This window comes from Alexandromys fortis, unplaced genomic scaffold, assembly GCF_014885135.2.
Source record: "Alexandromys fortis isolate MF-2015 unplaced genomic scaffold, M_Fortis_MF-2015_v1.1 scaffold_114, whole genome shotgun sequence".
Taxonomy (NCBI): Eukaryota; Metazoa; Chordata; class Mammalia; order Rodentia; family Cricetidae; genus Alexandromys; species Alexandromys fortis.
Genome location: NW_026068046.1, coordinates 2861250 through 2878999, shown reverse-complemented (window position 1 = coordinate 2878999; position 17750 = coordinate 2861250). Strand labels below are relative to the sequence as shown.

Sequence of the window (17750 nt, the reverse complement as noted above, 5' to 3'; positions counted from 1 at the left end):
ACCTCTCAAGTGTTGGAATGAAAAGTATGCATTACCACACCCCACTGGTCCAAAGATTTAACTGTCTTAATGGAAGAACTTTGGGCAAGAAGCTCGATTTCAAATTTAAACAAACGCTTTTTTCTTTATCTAATACTTCTGTTCACACACATCTTCATAAATCCCAAAGAAGCCTAAGGCACCCCAGTGACTTGAGATCTGCACACCAAACACCTTCCTACCATGAAATCAAGCAAGAAGCTTAAAAATCAGTAACTATCAAACACTTCACAGAAATGCTGTTTCGACAAAAAAAATGAAGATTATTTTTATTTACATGTGGCAAGAATTGACATTAATCTTTTGTAAAGTTTTCATTGTGCTTTAAACTGCTTCTCATTCGTAAATACAGGAAGTAAAAATACTCTAAGGGATTCTGTTTCCCAGTCCTCAATTTAAAACACTTGCTATCTACAACATCCACTTTCAGCTTTGACATGGGAGAGATGCTCCTATTACAGGACTAGAGTGCTGTTTAAAAGGCATTTACAGTTCACTGAACTGCAGTATCTACAATATACAAGACTTGGCATATACTTAAATTATTGAAAATAAAGGACAGGGTGTGTTAGTCTTCTTCATGGCGCTTTCAGGCAGACATCAGAATCACTTCTCCCTAAAGAAAAAGATTAGAAAAAGTCAAGCAAAATTTGTACAGTGTTAAAATGATAGTTTAACTCAAATTTGTAATATGTAACCCAATGCTATGCCTCAAGCAGCTATTATTTAAAATGCCACCATAAAGAATAGATCATTGGACAGGAAGGAAAGTTACATGCTTTCTAAACTGGAGTTCCATTTACATTTCTATGTCAAAGGGTAACTATTCGTCAATTTAAATCACATTTGAGTCTATTTATCAATTTATGTCTGAGCCTGGTTCCCAAATTATAAAAACTCATTTTATCATAAATACTAATTGTATCAATCAAGACACACCTTCTCACTCAAAACAGAGTATTAACCTGTTCTCATAAAAGAAAAACAGACAGAGTCATCAATTGGCTAGTATTCATTCTTTAGCTCAATCTGTTCACTAATAATAGCTTTGCTCAAGAGAATTGTGAATGACAGTAAAACAACCAAGAGTGCTAATTTGATTTCCTTTGCTACTATAAAATGTCATTCATTCAAACACCATCAGTTCAGAAATCAGAATCACAGGAATTAGGTTACCATTTGCCTTTCTGTGCCAGAAGGGCAAAGGAGGGTTTTTATTAAGCAATAGGGAACATACAGCCCAGGTACTCACTGAACTATCCCATCTTTCAAATCATATGTGCATAGATTACTGAAGTAAAATGGTACTTACTATCTACAAAAAAGGACTAGGAAAAATAAGATAGAAATAAAGAGATTAAAATATCTCGACTTCATAGACTTTCTATAGTTTTACAATTTTATTAAAAGTGTGTATTAGAGCATATTACGGCCCCTTTGCATAGCTACCTCTCACCTGATTTGCTGGCTACAACTACTTCCTTGTTGAATTTTGCTTATGAGTCCTCCTGCTTGTTATGTGGTTATGAATAGGTTGATCCCAACTCTAAACTTCCCAACTGTTTCAAAACTGAGCAAGAAGCCACACTTGCGGTACCTTGTGTACTCCTCACTGAGGACTTCTCAACTGGATACTGCAGCGGTATTACAATGCCTTGATCTGGCTTCTGAAATGCTGAAATGAGATTTTTTATTTTCCGGAAAAATCTTTTATGCACCCCAGGTGCTGTCTGGAAAAGAAAAGATCCGAAAAAAAAAAAATATTTATTTGCCTCATAATGCTTAAAAAAAAAAAAAGACCCGTAAGATGTGAGAGGGATGCTTAGAGAGGTAACATTTGTGTAACTCGCTCCAATATTTGAAAACATAAGGAAGAAAGGAAAACAACAGCCAGAAGAGCTTGCTTTGCTTGGCTGAATTTCCCTGCAAGAGGAGCTAATGAGCTGTCATTGCAGTTCTCCCAAGGGTAGGACTAGTTTGTACAAGCTCTCACAGCCCTGCCCTTGCTGACTGCTACCCATCAGACATCCCGAACCTCTAAGGGTGCACAGGCCATTACCCACAATGAATTCAGCAACAGAGGGGATGCAGTTAAACATAAAAAAAAAAGCACAGATCCTACAGGTCATTAATAAAAAGCCCGAGGAACCAAACCAACAACCCGTCCCCCTGCCATCATTTTCCAACAGAAAATACTACTCAGAAAATTAAAAAGTGAGTGCTATGATGCATACAGCTGCGTGGCTGGCTAATGCTCATGTGCTTTTACCTTGTAATACACACTGACTCATTCTTCATGTTAATTTTGTGTTCTTTTCCCAGATTGCTCTCACAGTCAGCACTGTACCATTCCAAGGCTTTCTATATGACACGAAAATGAAAGACTGTAGAAGGTTCTCTTTATTTATATATTTGTTAGTTTTTAAAGAGATCGCATTTGCAGGTGGCTGTTAGGAATGTATTCTTTCCCTGACATCTGTGCTCTCACAAAGACACTGCCTGAAATCAACATTCCCCACAAAGCTTATGAGCCTTGCTTGAGGCACCATCTCAAAACTGTCATAAAACAAAATAGCATTGCTACAAGCAATTGAACAATGACTAGTTTTGTTTCTTTCTTTTCTTTTCTTTTTAGAAAGTTGTTTTTCAGCTATTCCATCTGGAAGATTTTTTGAGACGGGAACTGCTTGGTTTTTAGCATTTAATGAGCAAACACGAAGGCTGGCACACAGACTTCCGTCAACTAGATGTTAAACTCAAGGTAACAGACTATCCAAAGTCATTCTTGGTTGTTGCCTATGTTGGAGTAGGTAGTTTTCCAGTACAAACACTGCAGATGTTCTCTTTAGCTGTGTATTAGTGTCTGCCTGTACAGTTTCAACAGACAGAGAACGGTCTCTCGCCCATCTCTAGCCTTCTGATCAGAAAACCTTCCTAAATTTCTGCTGAGGCCTCATCTAGAAATAACATGACCGTTCCCACAGAGACTCTTTAGCTCCAGACAGACACTGCAAGTTAGGAAGGCATGCAATGTGTACAAAATACCACCTTAGTTCTTTCTGAGGGCATTTTTTTGTTTGCCAACATACTTTCCCATCTCTTGCCTTCACTGTTTTCTCGTGGATTCTTTCAATTAGTCTCATTTCACAGGTACAAACATTCAACCTAATCATCTTGCATAAAGGAAAATAATAAGCAGATGTGAAGTCGCACATACATACAATCAGAAGCAGCAAAATTTTCTCTTCATTCCTTTCAGATTAGAACTAGACCAAGAAGTTTGAGTGAAGCTGAAGACACCAGCCAGAGGGGAAACTGCGTATTTCCCCAGAGGGGAATCATTTCAAACCACACTTCATTTAGGCTATTTCTTGTGGCTTATAAAAGCATTTTCAACAGAGGCATCATTTCTATGGGGACTGATAGTTAACACTTGATTATCCATCCTGACAGAGAAGACAAATACCACCGGACATTTAGAAGCAATTTGAACTAGAGATGCGGCATTTCTTTAACAAATGACTGAACTAATTTATGATGATTTGCTTAGGCTAATAAGTAATTTGCTTACTAGCTAAGGATCTCCTGGTGACCAACTACCCATAAAAGGCCAAAGGCACAGAAATTGGCAGAGAGCAGTCCACTTTTGACAATGCACTGCTGACAATCTATACATTAATAAATGTTAATCAACTCATCATAAATTTAGCCTCCAAGGGCTAAGTTAATATCCTGAGCAGTGCTCTATCTAAAATGAAAAAGATGCATGTTTGTCTTTTAAAATTCACTAGATTCAAGGTTCAATTTAATATCACATCTTAAAACATATCTATAATTACATAGGGACAGAGGGTAGAATATTCCTGAAGTGATCTTTTCTTATGGTGTGGCAAACTAAAATGGTTTTCCTGAAAGTAGTATAAATGCCACTTATCCCATTTTTGGAAGATTATTTCACACACACACACACACACACACACACACACACACACACACAGAGAGAGAGAGCTTCGCTGCCACTATCCTGTCAGTGAATTCGGTTCATGTTCAAATTTGGGTATTTCCCATACTGCCATCTCTTAGTTATCCATGGAAATATGTTTTGAATCGCAGCTGGTCTTCAATACACTCTGGAGAAATTTCTTCCAGCCAGGTGGTATGAGCTCTGAGAATTACGCACTAGTTTAATATTCACCTTAACAAGAAGGCAAATTTTATAGACAGGAAACTGCAATATGCATTTCATGAAAACAAGACGTTTTTACCTCGTTCCCATTTGGGGATAATCCATGCAAATCTTCTGCTCTCGTGGTGCAAATAATTTCAATATTATTATATAAAGAGGGTCAAATCAGACAACAGGATAAGGGATATTTACACTCAATAAACCCTTTCCTTCTGAAAATGATTACAAATATGCAATGATGTGATATGAAGTCGCATGTGAAATAGAAAAGAAAAAATATAAAATGGGTCTAAGAATCTATATCACAACCCTTTTTCCCAAAGCTTTGGAATCGTTGGGGAAGAGAGGTGAAAAGAGAATAAAGACAAGAAAACCATGTCTTCCAGACCCAGCAGGACAGGTTCACATATGAACTCACAGTGGTTATGACAACATGCACAGGACCTGCGCAAGCCTAACCCAGCATGAAGAGAGGAGGTGTACACAAAGTCCCACTCCTAGGCAAGGAGCTATTGGCAATTGATAGCTACCAGAAGAAGAGCCAGCTTTCTTTAGAAGAATAGCCCCTGATAAATCAATCATGTTTCCGTGGAAGGCCACACATCCAAGAATATTTAGGCAGCACAAATTGAGTTGACAGATTTAGCAAAACAAAGAGTACACAAAATTTTGTAAATAGGGAGAGAGGAGTGGATCTGGGAGGAACTGGAGGACAATGGCAAATATGATCAAAACATACAAAATTGTTTAAGAACTAATTTTTAAATCACAAAAATGTCAAAGATTCTTTCCATAAAATATTTTTATTGCTCAGCTGGAGTATTTCTTGAGAGAAAAGGATTTTTGTGGCAACCCATATACAAATTCACATATACCAGCTACACATGACTATTCCTCATGATAAATCAAATTGCTTACTTATTTGCAGTGATGGACTTTTTTAAAAGGAAAGACAGTTTTGACTAGAAATGATACTGATTTTTCCTTATATAGTATGACAGAATTATCCTGACACAAAATAACAGTGTGACCAGGGAGTGATATAGTATTATATGAAGTAACATAATCAAAGAACGTTATATACTAGTCTTATGAAACACATTACTATGTATAGTGAATATATAGCAATTAAAAAACAAAATTAATTAATTTCTCAGTGGTATCATACTTTCCTGGTATGCTTGAGACCCTGGGTTTTATCCCTAATCCTATTTTTTAAAAAACTAAAATTCCTAAAAGTTAAACACAAAACCTAAAATATGAAATTAACCAATAAATAACAATGTACTTGAATCTACTCTAATTCGTTTTCACAATTTAAATGCTTATAATTTGTACTTTGCTTTTTACTGATAAATTTGTAAGACATTTTAAATTTTTGTCAAAACTTTATAATGTCTTGAATGCACAGATTAATGAAGCTATTAATAGAAGTTAATATTAACATCTATGTTTCCCAAAGATCATAGTGAAATACTTCAACTATCTGGATGGACTATTATAAAGTCAGAAACCAACTAAAGCAAAAGTTTAAAAACTACAATTTTGGACTCACTCAGTAGTTTGTAAGATGGGCTATTCTTTGCTACTTTCTACTATACTATGTAAAAAGAATTCACTCAGTTCTTGGACTGACACAGTGGCTCTCAAATATTTTCAGTCACAAGACACCTTCGTTCTGAACAAATCTTATTCAAATCTCCAGTTCATAAGGAAAGCTAAAGAGAACTTCACAATTAAAGTCAGATAAGTATCCAGAATTACACCCACTCACCTCTCCCTCTCCTGCAACCCCCTTGCTAAGGAGTCCTACGATAGACGAGAACTGTGATTCAGAAAAACATGCCTTTAAAACACTGCAAAAGCAGGTAGGAACTTGTGCATACATGTATGAAATTCTCAAAGAATATTTTTATTAAATAAAAACTGCAATTTTACCTCTTCTCTATCCCTCCTACCCAGAGGCCTCCAATATGGCTCTTATGAGAGTCTTGCTGATGCATTGCAGAGCAGCACCAGTTGTCTGGGTACCTGGAAATGCCTCTATCTCGGGACTCTTGTGCTTGGTAAATTAGCCCTGGACTATACACAATTATGTTGAGAAGCTTTCAGTAGTTCATATTTTTGGATGTTGACTATATGCTAGATTCTGCAGCTAAGAGCTTCTTTACTTGCATTATCTTACACTCCTTGAAATGACTCCTCTCATTTTACAAATTGCTTCCATCAAAAGTAATTATAGAAAGAAGCACATGGAACCTGGATGCACTGGACATGGCCCAGGCCCTCACACTGCGGTTTAATTCCTTGTTATATCTCCTAAGGCTATTAGTGACTAGTAGAAAAGAGAAATTCCAGTTTGCCTGCTTTTATCCACAACAGCACCAATGTAGACATCAGTATTATTCAGTATATGCTTTCTAAAAGTTTGTATAGGCTCTGTAAGTAAGTTAGGCATGATCCATCAAAGTTCTTCATTCTTCAAAGTGATCCCACTCCACACAGGTCTGGAACCAAAATTTTCTAAAGGCTTGTAAATGAACCACCAACAACTGTGGAATTAAGAGTTCATGATTTAAATATGATTAATATTTTGGTAATTTACTATGTCACTTCTGTTTTATAAACAAACCTGAATTTCAAGCACTTTTCTGATACCCAAAGAAGCAAAAGTAAATAAAAGAACTGTACCTCAGCACTCCAAGAACCTGTTTCTGTCTGCGACACTCGATATGTATAGATGTAACCTTGATACCTGTGAAAGAATGCATTTCCATTACTAATAGTTTCCAAAAGAACAATGGATGCTCTAACTTGAATTTACTTTTATCTATAAAACTTACATATACTGGATGTAAATGGACAGCTTCTTGGCAGTCACAGGAAGCAAAGCCATTGGATTTAATTTGCTTGCATTTTATTTCAGCCTAATCACAGTTCCCCCACGATTTTTGTGTGGTTTAATACACCTAAGGATTTGTGTGATAGAGAGACTGGACAAAAAGAAACTACAAACCTGCTGGCACTGACAAAAAAATCCTAATTATGAAACACCTTTAACAGAGTCTTACTGTTTTTTAAGTGTACATAGTCTTAAGCTAAAAATGGTTGACTGAAATAAGATTCAATTAAATTAACTGATAGTATTAATTACCAAAGTAATGTGAGTGTATCATGCTATGAAATATAATTATTCTTATAATATTACTATTATAATAAATAGTAATATTCTATTACTTTATAACATTGTAATTTAGTAGTAATTGTAATTGAATTTTAAAAAGGAGTACTGCACCATGGAATGTTATTCATTCTTTGAAATAATTAAATTCTGCTATTTTCAGCAATATGAATAAAACTGGAGGGTAGGAGGTTAACTAATTCAAGCACAGAAAAACAAAAATATATAAAAATATTGACCTCAAAGAAGTACAGAATAAAATGGTGGCTATCATGAAGCTAGAGAGATAGGTGAAAAGTTAAAACACTTGCTTACTGTAGAATATTAGTGAAAGATGTGTTACATTTGTTTATGCTGTGGAACATTTGTTTAATGATGCAAAGATATGTTGCATTCTTTAATGTTGCATTTGTTTAACTCTGTGAAGCTGTATTACTTTGTCTAAAACATCTGATTGGTCTAATAAACAGCTAAATGACCAATAGCTAGTCTTGAAAAAGAATAGACGGGGCTGGCAGGCAGAGAGAATAAATAGGAGAAATCTGGGAAGAAAAGATTGGTACGTGAAAAGAGAAGGAGACGACACCAGGAACCAACCACCAAGCTACACAACAAGCTGTGTAGTAAGAAGTAAAGAAAGTTATATATAATAGAGAAAGATAAAAGCCCAGAAGCAAAAGATAAATGGGATAATTTAAGTTAAAATAAAGCTGGCTAGAAAAGAGCCAAACTAAGGTCAGACGTTCATAAGAAAGAATAAGCCGATAATGACACTGGGTTTTTGAGATAATGACACCAGGTTTTGATTCTACTGCATGTACTGGCTTTGTGGGAGTCTAGTCTGTTTGGATGCTCACCTTCCTAGACCTGGATGGAGGGGGGAGGGCCTTGGACTTCTCACAGGGCAGGGCACCCTGAGTCCTCTTAAGACTGGAGAGGGNAATATATATATATATATATAGAATAAGCCTCTATGTGATTTATTTGGTAACTGGATGGCAGGGCCCCTAAGGAGTAAAGAGCTAAAAAACAAAACAAAAAAAAAGAAAAAAGAAAAAACATTTTGTCACCCAATGTGGGACTCTCAACAATCCCTAGGGCCTGAGAACACTGAAAAAAAAAAAAAACAATAGATATGGCTCCTTTAAGAAACTCTGACTTACAGAAAAGCATTTAAACAGCATTTTTTACCCTAAATAGAAACAAAAAAATAAGTTTAAAAAATGCCTGCCATAGTGCAGGGAACTGGCATTTCATAGCTAGGGGGTTAAAAGCAGTTCCTGGGCAAACACATCTCCAACTGGGCCATGAGCTTCAGGCTTGTTTCTCATGAACCTAGAAGTGGATGGAGCCAGCCAATAGAGTCTCTCAGAAGACCCAGCTATAGCTTAATAGTTTAAAATTTGCTCACGAAAAGACTAGAGATACACAGCAAAAGAGATACAGATGGGAAAAAACTCTAAACACATTTCAATGTTTTGAACTATGGCATAGGCTTAAGAAAGAAAAGAAAATGGGTATAGACAACCATAGAAATAAAGAAATAGTTTAAAATATTAATAAAGTTCTTAAAGAGAGAGTAAAAGTAATAGAAAAGCCACATAAGATGGGAAATACATAGAGAGTCTGAATCCAATATGGTATTGTGTTGATTTTGAATTTTTTGATTGCTGATAAGCAAAAGAGAGCTGTTAAGATACCTGGCAATGAAAGAGGGACTGTAGAAATAAACCAGTCTATATACTTTAGGAATGCCTACACTTTAAAATGGAAGTCAAACAATGTATTTGTAAAATGGAACTTAAAAGTTTCATTGCTTTGGAGAAGAGGTTTTGCTTTTGTTCCCACAGGAGATGAGAAGCTGTGAATTCCTTCAGGATTAATACAAATCAGGTTTGATCAGGGGCAACCTCCTGAACCTTGACAGGTGATATCTATCAACAAAGGTAACAGCTGGCTTCCGACTTGGCCATTATCTCAAATTTCTCAGGTACCCCTAAAGATGCCTTTGCTACAGACAACAGGAATCAGTCAAGAGTAAACAATGTCCACATTCCCAAGATTTTGGGGAGTGCTATTTTGTTAATGGATGTTTTCTATCATTTAGGGGAATACAGGAATATAGGATAAAAATACAAGTATGAGTCTCAGATATTTTACATTGGCATGGATTTTGGTATATTGATACAAATTTAAAGTTATTTTGTTAATATATATATATATATATATATATATATTTCTACTCTTGCTTGGGGTATTGTGTTTATGCAGCTCATTTCAAACTGCAATATATAATTAGGAAATGAGATTAGTAGTTAGCCTATAATATTTAAACTTTTAGTCACATTAGGTATGTTTTCAAGGTTAAATAGATATATTTAGGTAGATAAATGATCTTCACTTAATTTAAATACCCATAGAATATGATATTTAAAATGTTTTGTTAACTTAGAACTTCTCATGACAATTAGACGTATCTGCTCCTGGTAGTACCAATTTACTTCAGAGAATATGATGGGCATTGAAGAAACTCCACATAAGTTGTTTTCAATATGGCAAGGCTAGCCATTTGGGCAAAAAAACTGCTTTTCCTTGACTGCTGACAGTATGCTGTTTAAACTGGACGTGCAAAAGCCTCTGGAAAGTGACTGCTGAACTTGTCAAAACAAGATGATACCATTCTTCAGGGTTCCTGCTTCATGAAAGACTCTGCCAGACATTCTGCAGAACACAGAAGAAAACGACTGGCAAACTGCCAATATAGGTAAAATGGTCTTTCATATTTCCTGATTTATGGGAAAGTGTGCCAGATACTATAGGCCTGTAGGCTGAAGATGGATTCCCTAATGTTGCAGAGGAACTTTGGGTGACTATAAAGGCGGATGTCTCTGTTGTTAAGTAATATTAATTCCTTCTGGTATCTTTGATGGAGTTAAAAGACAAAGTAATTAGAATTTCAGCTTTTTCATTATGATAGAATGTAAGTTAGGTATAAAACATTGCACCTCACTAAGATAGATAATGTGGTGTTTTCTCTGAATTTGCTAAATACAAATGGATTAAATATTATAAATGTAATTCTTATTTGATAACTGTTTTTGTTGCGTGTAGTTTTACTATGTTAAAGTTAAAACCTTTCATTTTTATTTAGACAAAAAGGGGAACTTGTTACTCTCACAGAGGACTCAGTACCTACAAAGAAGTTCACAACCATCTGTAACTCCATTTCCAGGGTATCAGATGCCCTTTTGTTCTCACCATGAATTCCAAGCAAGCACATGGTGTACATGCATACATGCAGGCAAAATACCCACACATAAAATAAGATGAATAAGCTAATAAAAATATCAAAAGAATGGTGGTTAGCAGATTCTGGGTAGTGTAGAGGATTAGAATAGTTAATTGAAATGGGATGCTGATGGACAGAGGGAGTCAACTGTAATGCTCTACATGGCAACGTGATAACTATGGCTAACAACAACTATAATTGTCTATTTCAAAATTGCTACTGAGTTGGATTCAGAGCATTACCAGCACAAAGGAGTGATAAATGTTTGAGGCAATTAAAATGGCAATTACCCTAATCTGATCATTAAACATTGTATACATTGCAGAAACATCACATTGTATACCATCACTATGGACAATTATATGTAAATTAAAATTATAAAATTAATGAGAGAAAAAATAGCTAATACTTCAAAGCAGTTTGTCCTTTCAAATATGGTAAATATTGTTCCCATTACTTGAATCATAGGTATTGTATGCCTGTTTAGATGAATTCTACTCTATAACAAGGCTTTTAAATGTGAGATTTTTCTGTTCAGTTGCCATAAACAATACCATAGACTGAATATCTTAAATGATAAAGAGGGAATTTCTCATATTTCTAGACGCTAACTCCAAGGGCAAAGTATAAGCAGGGAAGGTTTTATTCTTAGGTCTTAACTCACGAACACCAGAAAATGTTCCCTCCTGCATTGCTGTTAAGCCACCAATCATATTAGATTTGGCTTTATTTATTTTTATTTACTTATTTATTTGAGACACGCTGTATGGAACTCTGGGCTAGGTTGGAACCTGTGACTATCCTGCCTAAGATTCTGAGGTTCAGGATTACAGGTATGCATTACCACACATGAATGCCGACCTCTTTTTTACAATATAATTGAACCTTACTTATGCTCTAGAGATCTTATATGCAACTATAGTTACATTGGGGATAAGGTTTCAATTTGTTTGGGGGACACACAGTTCAAACAACAGCACTATATACTGGCCTCTAACATTTTTGCATTATAGGTAAGCTAAAATTTTTCTGCATTTTTAAATTATTCTTCATTCAAATCATTTCTCTCTTTTTGTGTTTTACCGTAAGCAATGTTGAATAACCAAGCCATTTCTTCACACTTTAGCTTAGAAATCTACACCACTGGTTTAGAAGCGGATATACAGCTTTGTGGCAGATTTCTTGCCTAGCAAGGGTCAAGTCATCAACATTACAGCAGAAAAAAAGAAAAGGAAAAAAAGGAATATAAAGTTACTTGTATGTATATGTTTTCAGGGCTGATCAATTGGTACTGGATAACTAACTGTTGTGCTCTTCCCTAGGGAAGATAATTTTCCTAATCGTTATACAGAGTGAGCAAGTTGTATTTATGTATTTAGGAATATATATGCATATATTTATATGTATGTACGTAACGACAATTAATGTGAAAAGGCTATGGCTTTGAAAGAGGGAAAAGAGGAGTGTGTGGGAAGGTTTGGGAGAAAGGAGAGGGGAATGGTATATTATTATATAATTTCTAAAAATAAATTATTTTTAAAGAGATATAAGCTAAGTAATCACTGCAATTGTTCACAGATTCTGTCTTCCACAAAACAAAGAGGTTCTTTGCTGCTTTAGAACAATGATCATTTTTCTTCCATTTTCCAATCATTTCACATCTGAGATGTCATGAGAATGACATTTAACATCCATATTTTTATTTTATTTTTGATTATATTATTTATCACCATCCCGATACCCTTCCATCCCATATACCCATCCTTACTCTCTCTTTCAGATTCATGGCCTCTTCTTCCATTAATTGTTATTCACACACACACACACACACACACACACACACACACTTCTTAGTCACTGTCCAGGCCTACTAAGGTTATTATAACAGCATGCCACAAATGGGTGGCTTAAACAATAAACATTTATTTCTCGCAGTTTTACAGGCTGAGTGTCCAAGGTCAAGATGCCACTGTGGTAAATTTCATTCTGAGGCCTCTTTTCTTGGCTAATAGGCAACCACCTTCATTGTCTATGCTTACATGGCATTTTGTTTGTACATGTGTCCTTCCTCTTCTTATAAAGTCACCAAATCTATCAGATTATGGTTCCATCCTTATGAACTCATTTCATTTTAAATACCTCCTTAGGCCCTATTACCAATAGAGACACATTAAGGCAAGGGTTTTAATAGATGAATTTTAGAGATATAATTTTACACCATAGTACATGAACTCTATTCTATTATTTTTATATGATAAAGTGAATTTTAGAAATGAGAAAACTGAAATGTTGATAAATAAAATAACTAAAACAGACCAGAGATTCAGAAGTAAGAATGTTATTTGGACCAAGCTCTTTTGATTCTCACACTATAATGGATATGGATTTATTATATTTCAGTGTTCATAATAATAATACTTAATTTGATTAATAAACTTTTAAAATGTATTATCAGCTAGATTTATTTAACTAGTATACAAAAATGAAGTCATGCATATTCAGTTATTTTGGTGTTTTAATTCATATATACATTGTATAATATTTAAGTTAGGACAAATATATTTATCCAAACATTTGTCATTTCCTTGAAATGTAAACATAGAATCCTGCCTAATTTTTAAATGTACAATCTTTTATTATTATTATTTTCTATCATCATCCAACTATACATAAGCAAATCAGAAATTTTTGTTCTGACTTTACTCTGCTGGTTAATTTTTTGTCAATTTGATACAAGCTCGAGTCGTGACTATCAGCCTGGCCTATAGTCAAGTCTGTGTGGGCATTTTCGTGATTAATGACTGATGTGGGAGGGCCACAGCAGGTGCTGCTACTCCTGTACAGGTATATTATAAAAGAAAGCAAACAGATCAAGTCGTGGGGAACAAGCCAGAAAGCAACATTCCTGCATGGTTTCTGCTTCAGTTCCTGACTCCTTGTGCCCTGATCTCTTGTCCTGACTTCCCTCAATGTTGAACTTTAAGCTGGAAGATGAAATATAATCTTTCCTCCACAAACTGCTTTTGATGGTTGGTTTTATCACAGCAATAGAAAGCAAACTAGAACAATTAGTGCATACTGATCTTTGTGAGAGTGATTTCATATTAATAAAGAAACTGCCTAGGCCCCTTGATAGGTGGAGTAAACAGAAGAGAATGCTGGGAGAAAGAAGCTTAGTCGAGGAGTCGCCATGGTTCTCCCACGCCAGACAGACGCAGGTTAAGATCCTCCCTGGTAAGCCAGCTCATGGGCTACACAGAATATTAGAAATGGGTTAGAACAATATGTAAGAGCTAGCCAATAAGAAGCTGGAACTAGCCGGGCCAGGCAGTATTTAAAAGAATACAGTTTCCTTGTAATTATTTCTGGGCATAAGCTAGCCATGCGGGCGGCCTGGTGCTGGGGACGCAGCCCTGCCACTCCTAATTCAACAGATCTTTCATTCCCTATCCTACACCTCTTCTTTGTTTTAATATTTTATTTATTTATTATGTATACAATATTCTGTTTGCATGTATGCCTACAGGCCAGAAGAGGGCACCAGACCTCATTACAGATGGTTGTGAGCCACCATGTGGTTGCTGGGAATTGAACTCAGGACCTTTGGAAGAGCAGGCAATGTCCTTAACCTCTGAGCCATCTCTCCAGCCCTCCTACACCCCTTTTGCTTCCCCCAGACTATTAATAAAAACCCAGAGACAGAAATTCGAATTCAACCTGAAGATTAGAAAAGCAAAATGGTCAGCCACTGGTTCTTAACTCCACTTCAGACCAAAATGGCAATCCTGCCTCTGGGAATCCTCAGAATGAGACTGAGCCGAGAGCTGTCTCCTCCTGTCTTATATTCCTTTCTAGGGCTGGGACTAAAGGCATGCACCATCCGGCTTTTATGGCTAGTATGGCTACTGGGATTAAAGGTGTGTGTTACCATTGTCTGATCTGTAAGGCTGTCCAGTGAGGCTGTTTTACTCTCTGATCTTCAGGAAAGCTTTATTTATTAAAATACAAATGAAATATCACTACACCCCTGCCACAGACAACTCCCATATTACTCTCAGGCTCCATAGGAACAATTGTTTATATTTCACATGTGAATGAAAACATGTAGCATATGTATTTCTGTGCCTATTTTATTTCATTTAGTATAATGATTTCTAGTTATAGATACATTTTGCAAAGTACAGAATCTCATTCCCTTTATGATTTAACTTAATTCTATTGTGTGTATGTCTCTATTTGCTTTGTTCTCAATGGATAGATTCTCATGTTATTTCCATTTCTTGGCTATTGTAAGTAGTGTGACAATGAATCCGAGAGTTCATATATTTCTTTGATATCCTGATTTCATTTTCTTTGAATATATACTCAGGAGTCGATAACTCAATAATGTGGTAGTTCTAGTATTTTGAGACTCTTCTAAACTGTCTTCCATAACAATTGTCCTAATTCACATCTCTGTAAATAGTGCACAATATGTCCCCTTGCCCACAACCTCATTTGTACTGTTTCCTTTGCTCTCTTTGAAATTAGCTTTCTTTCTATCTTTCTCTCTTCCTTTCTTTATTTACTTACTTATCTATTTTTACTGGAGTGACGGAATAATTGTGTGATTTTTGAATTTCACTTCCTGGGTGATCAGTGCCATTTTTCATGACTTTCTTTTTCATAAAGATTTTTTTATTTTATGTGTTTGATTATTGTGCATGCACGTATGTCTGTGAACTATATGTGTGAAGTGCCCATCGAGGCCAGAAGAGAGCACTGGTTCCCTTGGAACTGTAGTTATAGACAGTTGTGAGTCACTATGTGGGTGCTGGGAACCAAGCCCAGTTCCTCTGCAAGAATAGTCAGTGCTCTTAATTACTGATCCATCTCTCCAAACTCTCTTATTAAAAAATATTTCCTTAATAGAAAAAGTAACTTTTGCTAAATTTTCAAACAAATTTTGAATTTGGATATAAATAAGTTATTATGGTCTCATTTACTATATTTGTTGTTGCTGTTCTTAGACACAGGATTGGATCGATAGGAAACCTTGATTAGGAAACATACTAAGTCTGTTTAAGTCACTGTGTTTAAACTTAAAAGAGCAGATGATACTAAATTCTTACAAAAAGAGGGCTATGCTTAGTTCATCGGCCACATTTGACATTACGTCCCTTTAGAATTAAAAAGTCTTTAAATATTTGAATTAAATTGTTACACCTTTAATCAATATCCATCAGTACTAATTATCTAATGAACTACAAAAGACATTTAAACACTCTAATCGGGTCCATTTGACTTGAGAAATTGAACAAAGAGTCAATGTAAATGTTGGTGTGATTCCAAAACAAATGTTTTATTTTTGTAATGTAGCTTTACCAGAATATTTGATTCATATATACAAGTAGCTTATTATGTGCTTACACGTGATAAAAAGATAATATATGTATTTCACTGTTAAGCTTTTATTTTGAAGTTATTTAAATCTACTTTAAAGCACAGCAATTTCAGTAAGTGCTCTACAGGGAACAAGACAAGAGCTTTGATTTCTGTTATTCACCATAGGCACTTGAAACATGGGTTTTAAGGGACTTTCTTGAAGTCATCCAGCAAAATGGAGATGGAAGCAGGACCCTGAGTTCTATTATTCCCTTTGAAAAGCAATTAATGAGAACGATTCACAGTAAACTTAAGGGTGATGCGGAAATAATAGTATTTAAAATCTATTTAAAAACAATAGAGCTGGGGAATAACTCGGTTGGTACAGTGCTTGCCTGCAGACAGGAAGACCTGAGTTCAGTCCCATGAATCCATGGCCGGGATGATGGCATGCACTTGTAGCCCCAGCATTAGTCAACCATGCAACTCAGGTTGGTGAACACCAGAAAAGGGAGAAGTCCCTATCTCAGAAAATCAAGATGGACAACTCCTGAGGAATAGCAACAGCAGCTGTTCTCTGGCTTCCACACACATGTGGAAACCTGTAAGCACTTATACACAAACACATACACGCATAAAAACAAAAGATCTCAGTAATTTAGGCAAAATGATAAGGTATCTTTTTTCCAGAGTCTAATCAATGTGCCTCAAAATATACAGTGGATATAGTCCATACCATCATTCAGCTTCATTTAGTCAAAATAAATGAGTATGTTTTGAAAATAGTCTCCTAACGAATCTGATGTTATCTCACTTTCGGTTAAGCAGCAGGAACCTGAGTACCACTTCAAAAGCTCTTACCTTCTTCGTCTCCAAACAAGCTGGTGTCAATGGTACATCCATTTTCTCATGATTAAGGTATGTAATATTAACGATTTCCCCCACCCCAAGCCCTTGAATTGTGAATGAACAAACTTTTGTCTCTTCTCAAACCGGCAGTGTGTGGCCTCTACTTCTAAGTCATAGCACTTACTAATCAATGGTCCTCTGTAGACAAATCTCATAATAGTATGTCATGGGTGGGGAAAACCTAAAGCGGAACAACTCAAATTGAATTCCTAGGATCACAGCATTTGTTAGCCACCTGATATGGGTGCTGAGAACCAAACGCAGATCTTTTGAAAGAGCAGCAAGTAAATTTAACCAATGAATCAGCTCCCTAGCCATGGAATATGCTTTTTTAAAAAGCAACACATATGCCCTGTCTGTGGGAAATCATTGTTATCGGAAAAAAGTAATGTGTGTTAATAAAAGCTATAACAGTGTTCATATCTTTTACCAAATAACCTTGTTTATGTTTATATGCTCCAGGTAAATAAGTCAAAAGAAAAAGACAAGTAAGTTTTTTAATAGTGTATAAAGTAAAATTAAGCTAACTACTACAAAAAGTAACAATGACTCAAAATAAGGGAATATTTTTTATATATGTCCTCAAAATTGAATATGATTAAAGTAGAAGTAAGCCAGGTGGTGGTGGTACTAGCCTTTAATCCCAGAACTGAAGAGGCAGAGGCAGGTGGATCTCTGAGTTCAAGGCTAGCCTGATCTACAGAGTGAGTTCCAGGACAGCCAGAGCTAAACAGAGAAACCCTGTCTTGAAAAACAAAAAAAAAAAAAAAAAAAAAAAAGAA

At 35.7% G+C, this 17750-nt stretch overlaps 1 protein-coding gene across 1 annotated transcript in view; it reads right to left on the bottom strand.

The window, feature by feature from the left end:
• Nucleotides 1-328: 328 nt before the first annotated feature.
• Sh2d1a (SH2 domain containing 1A) overlaps nucleotides 329-17750 on the bottom strand; it is a 25979-nt gene continuing 8557 nt past the window's right edge. The window contains exons 2-4 of the mRNA XM_050118841.1: nucleotides 6917-6980; nucleotides 1637-1769; nucleotides 329-655 (exon numbers count right to left, since the gene is read on the bottom strand). Of these exons, the coding sequence (XP_049974798.1) occupies nucleotides 618-655; nucleotides 1637-1769; nucleotides 6917-6980 (235 nt within the window). The 3' untranslated portion in view covers nucleotides 329-617. The remainder of the gene's footprint in view (nucleotides 656-1636; nucleotides 1770-6916; nucleotides 6981-17750) is intronic.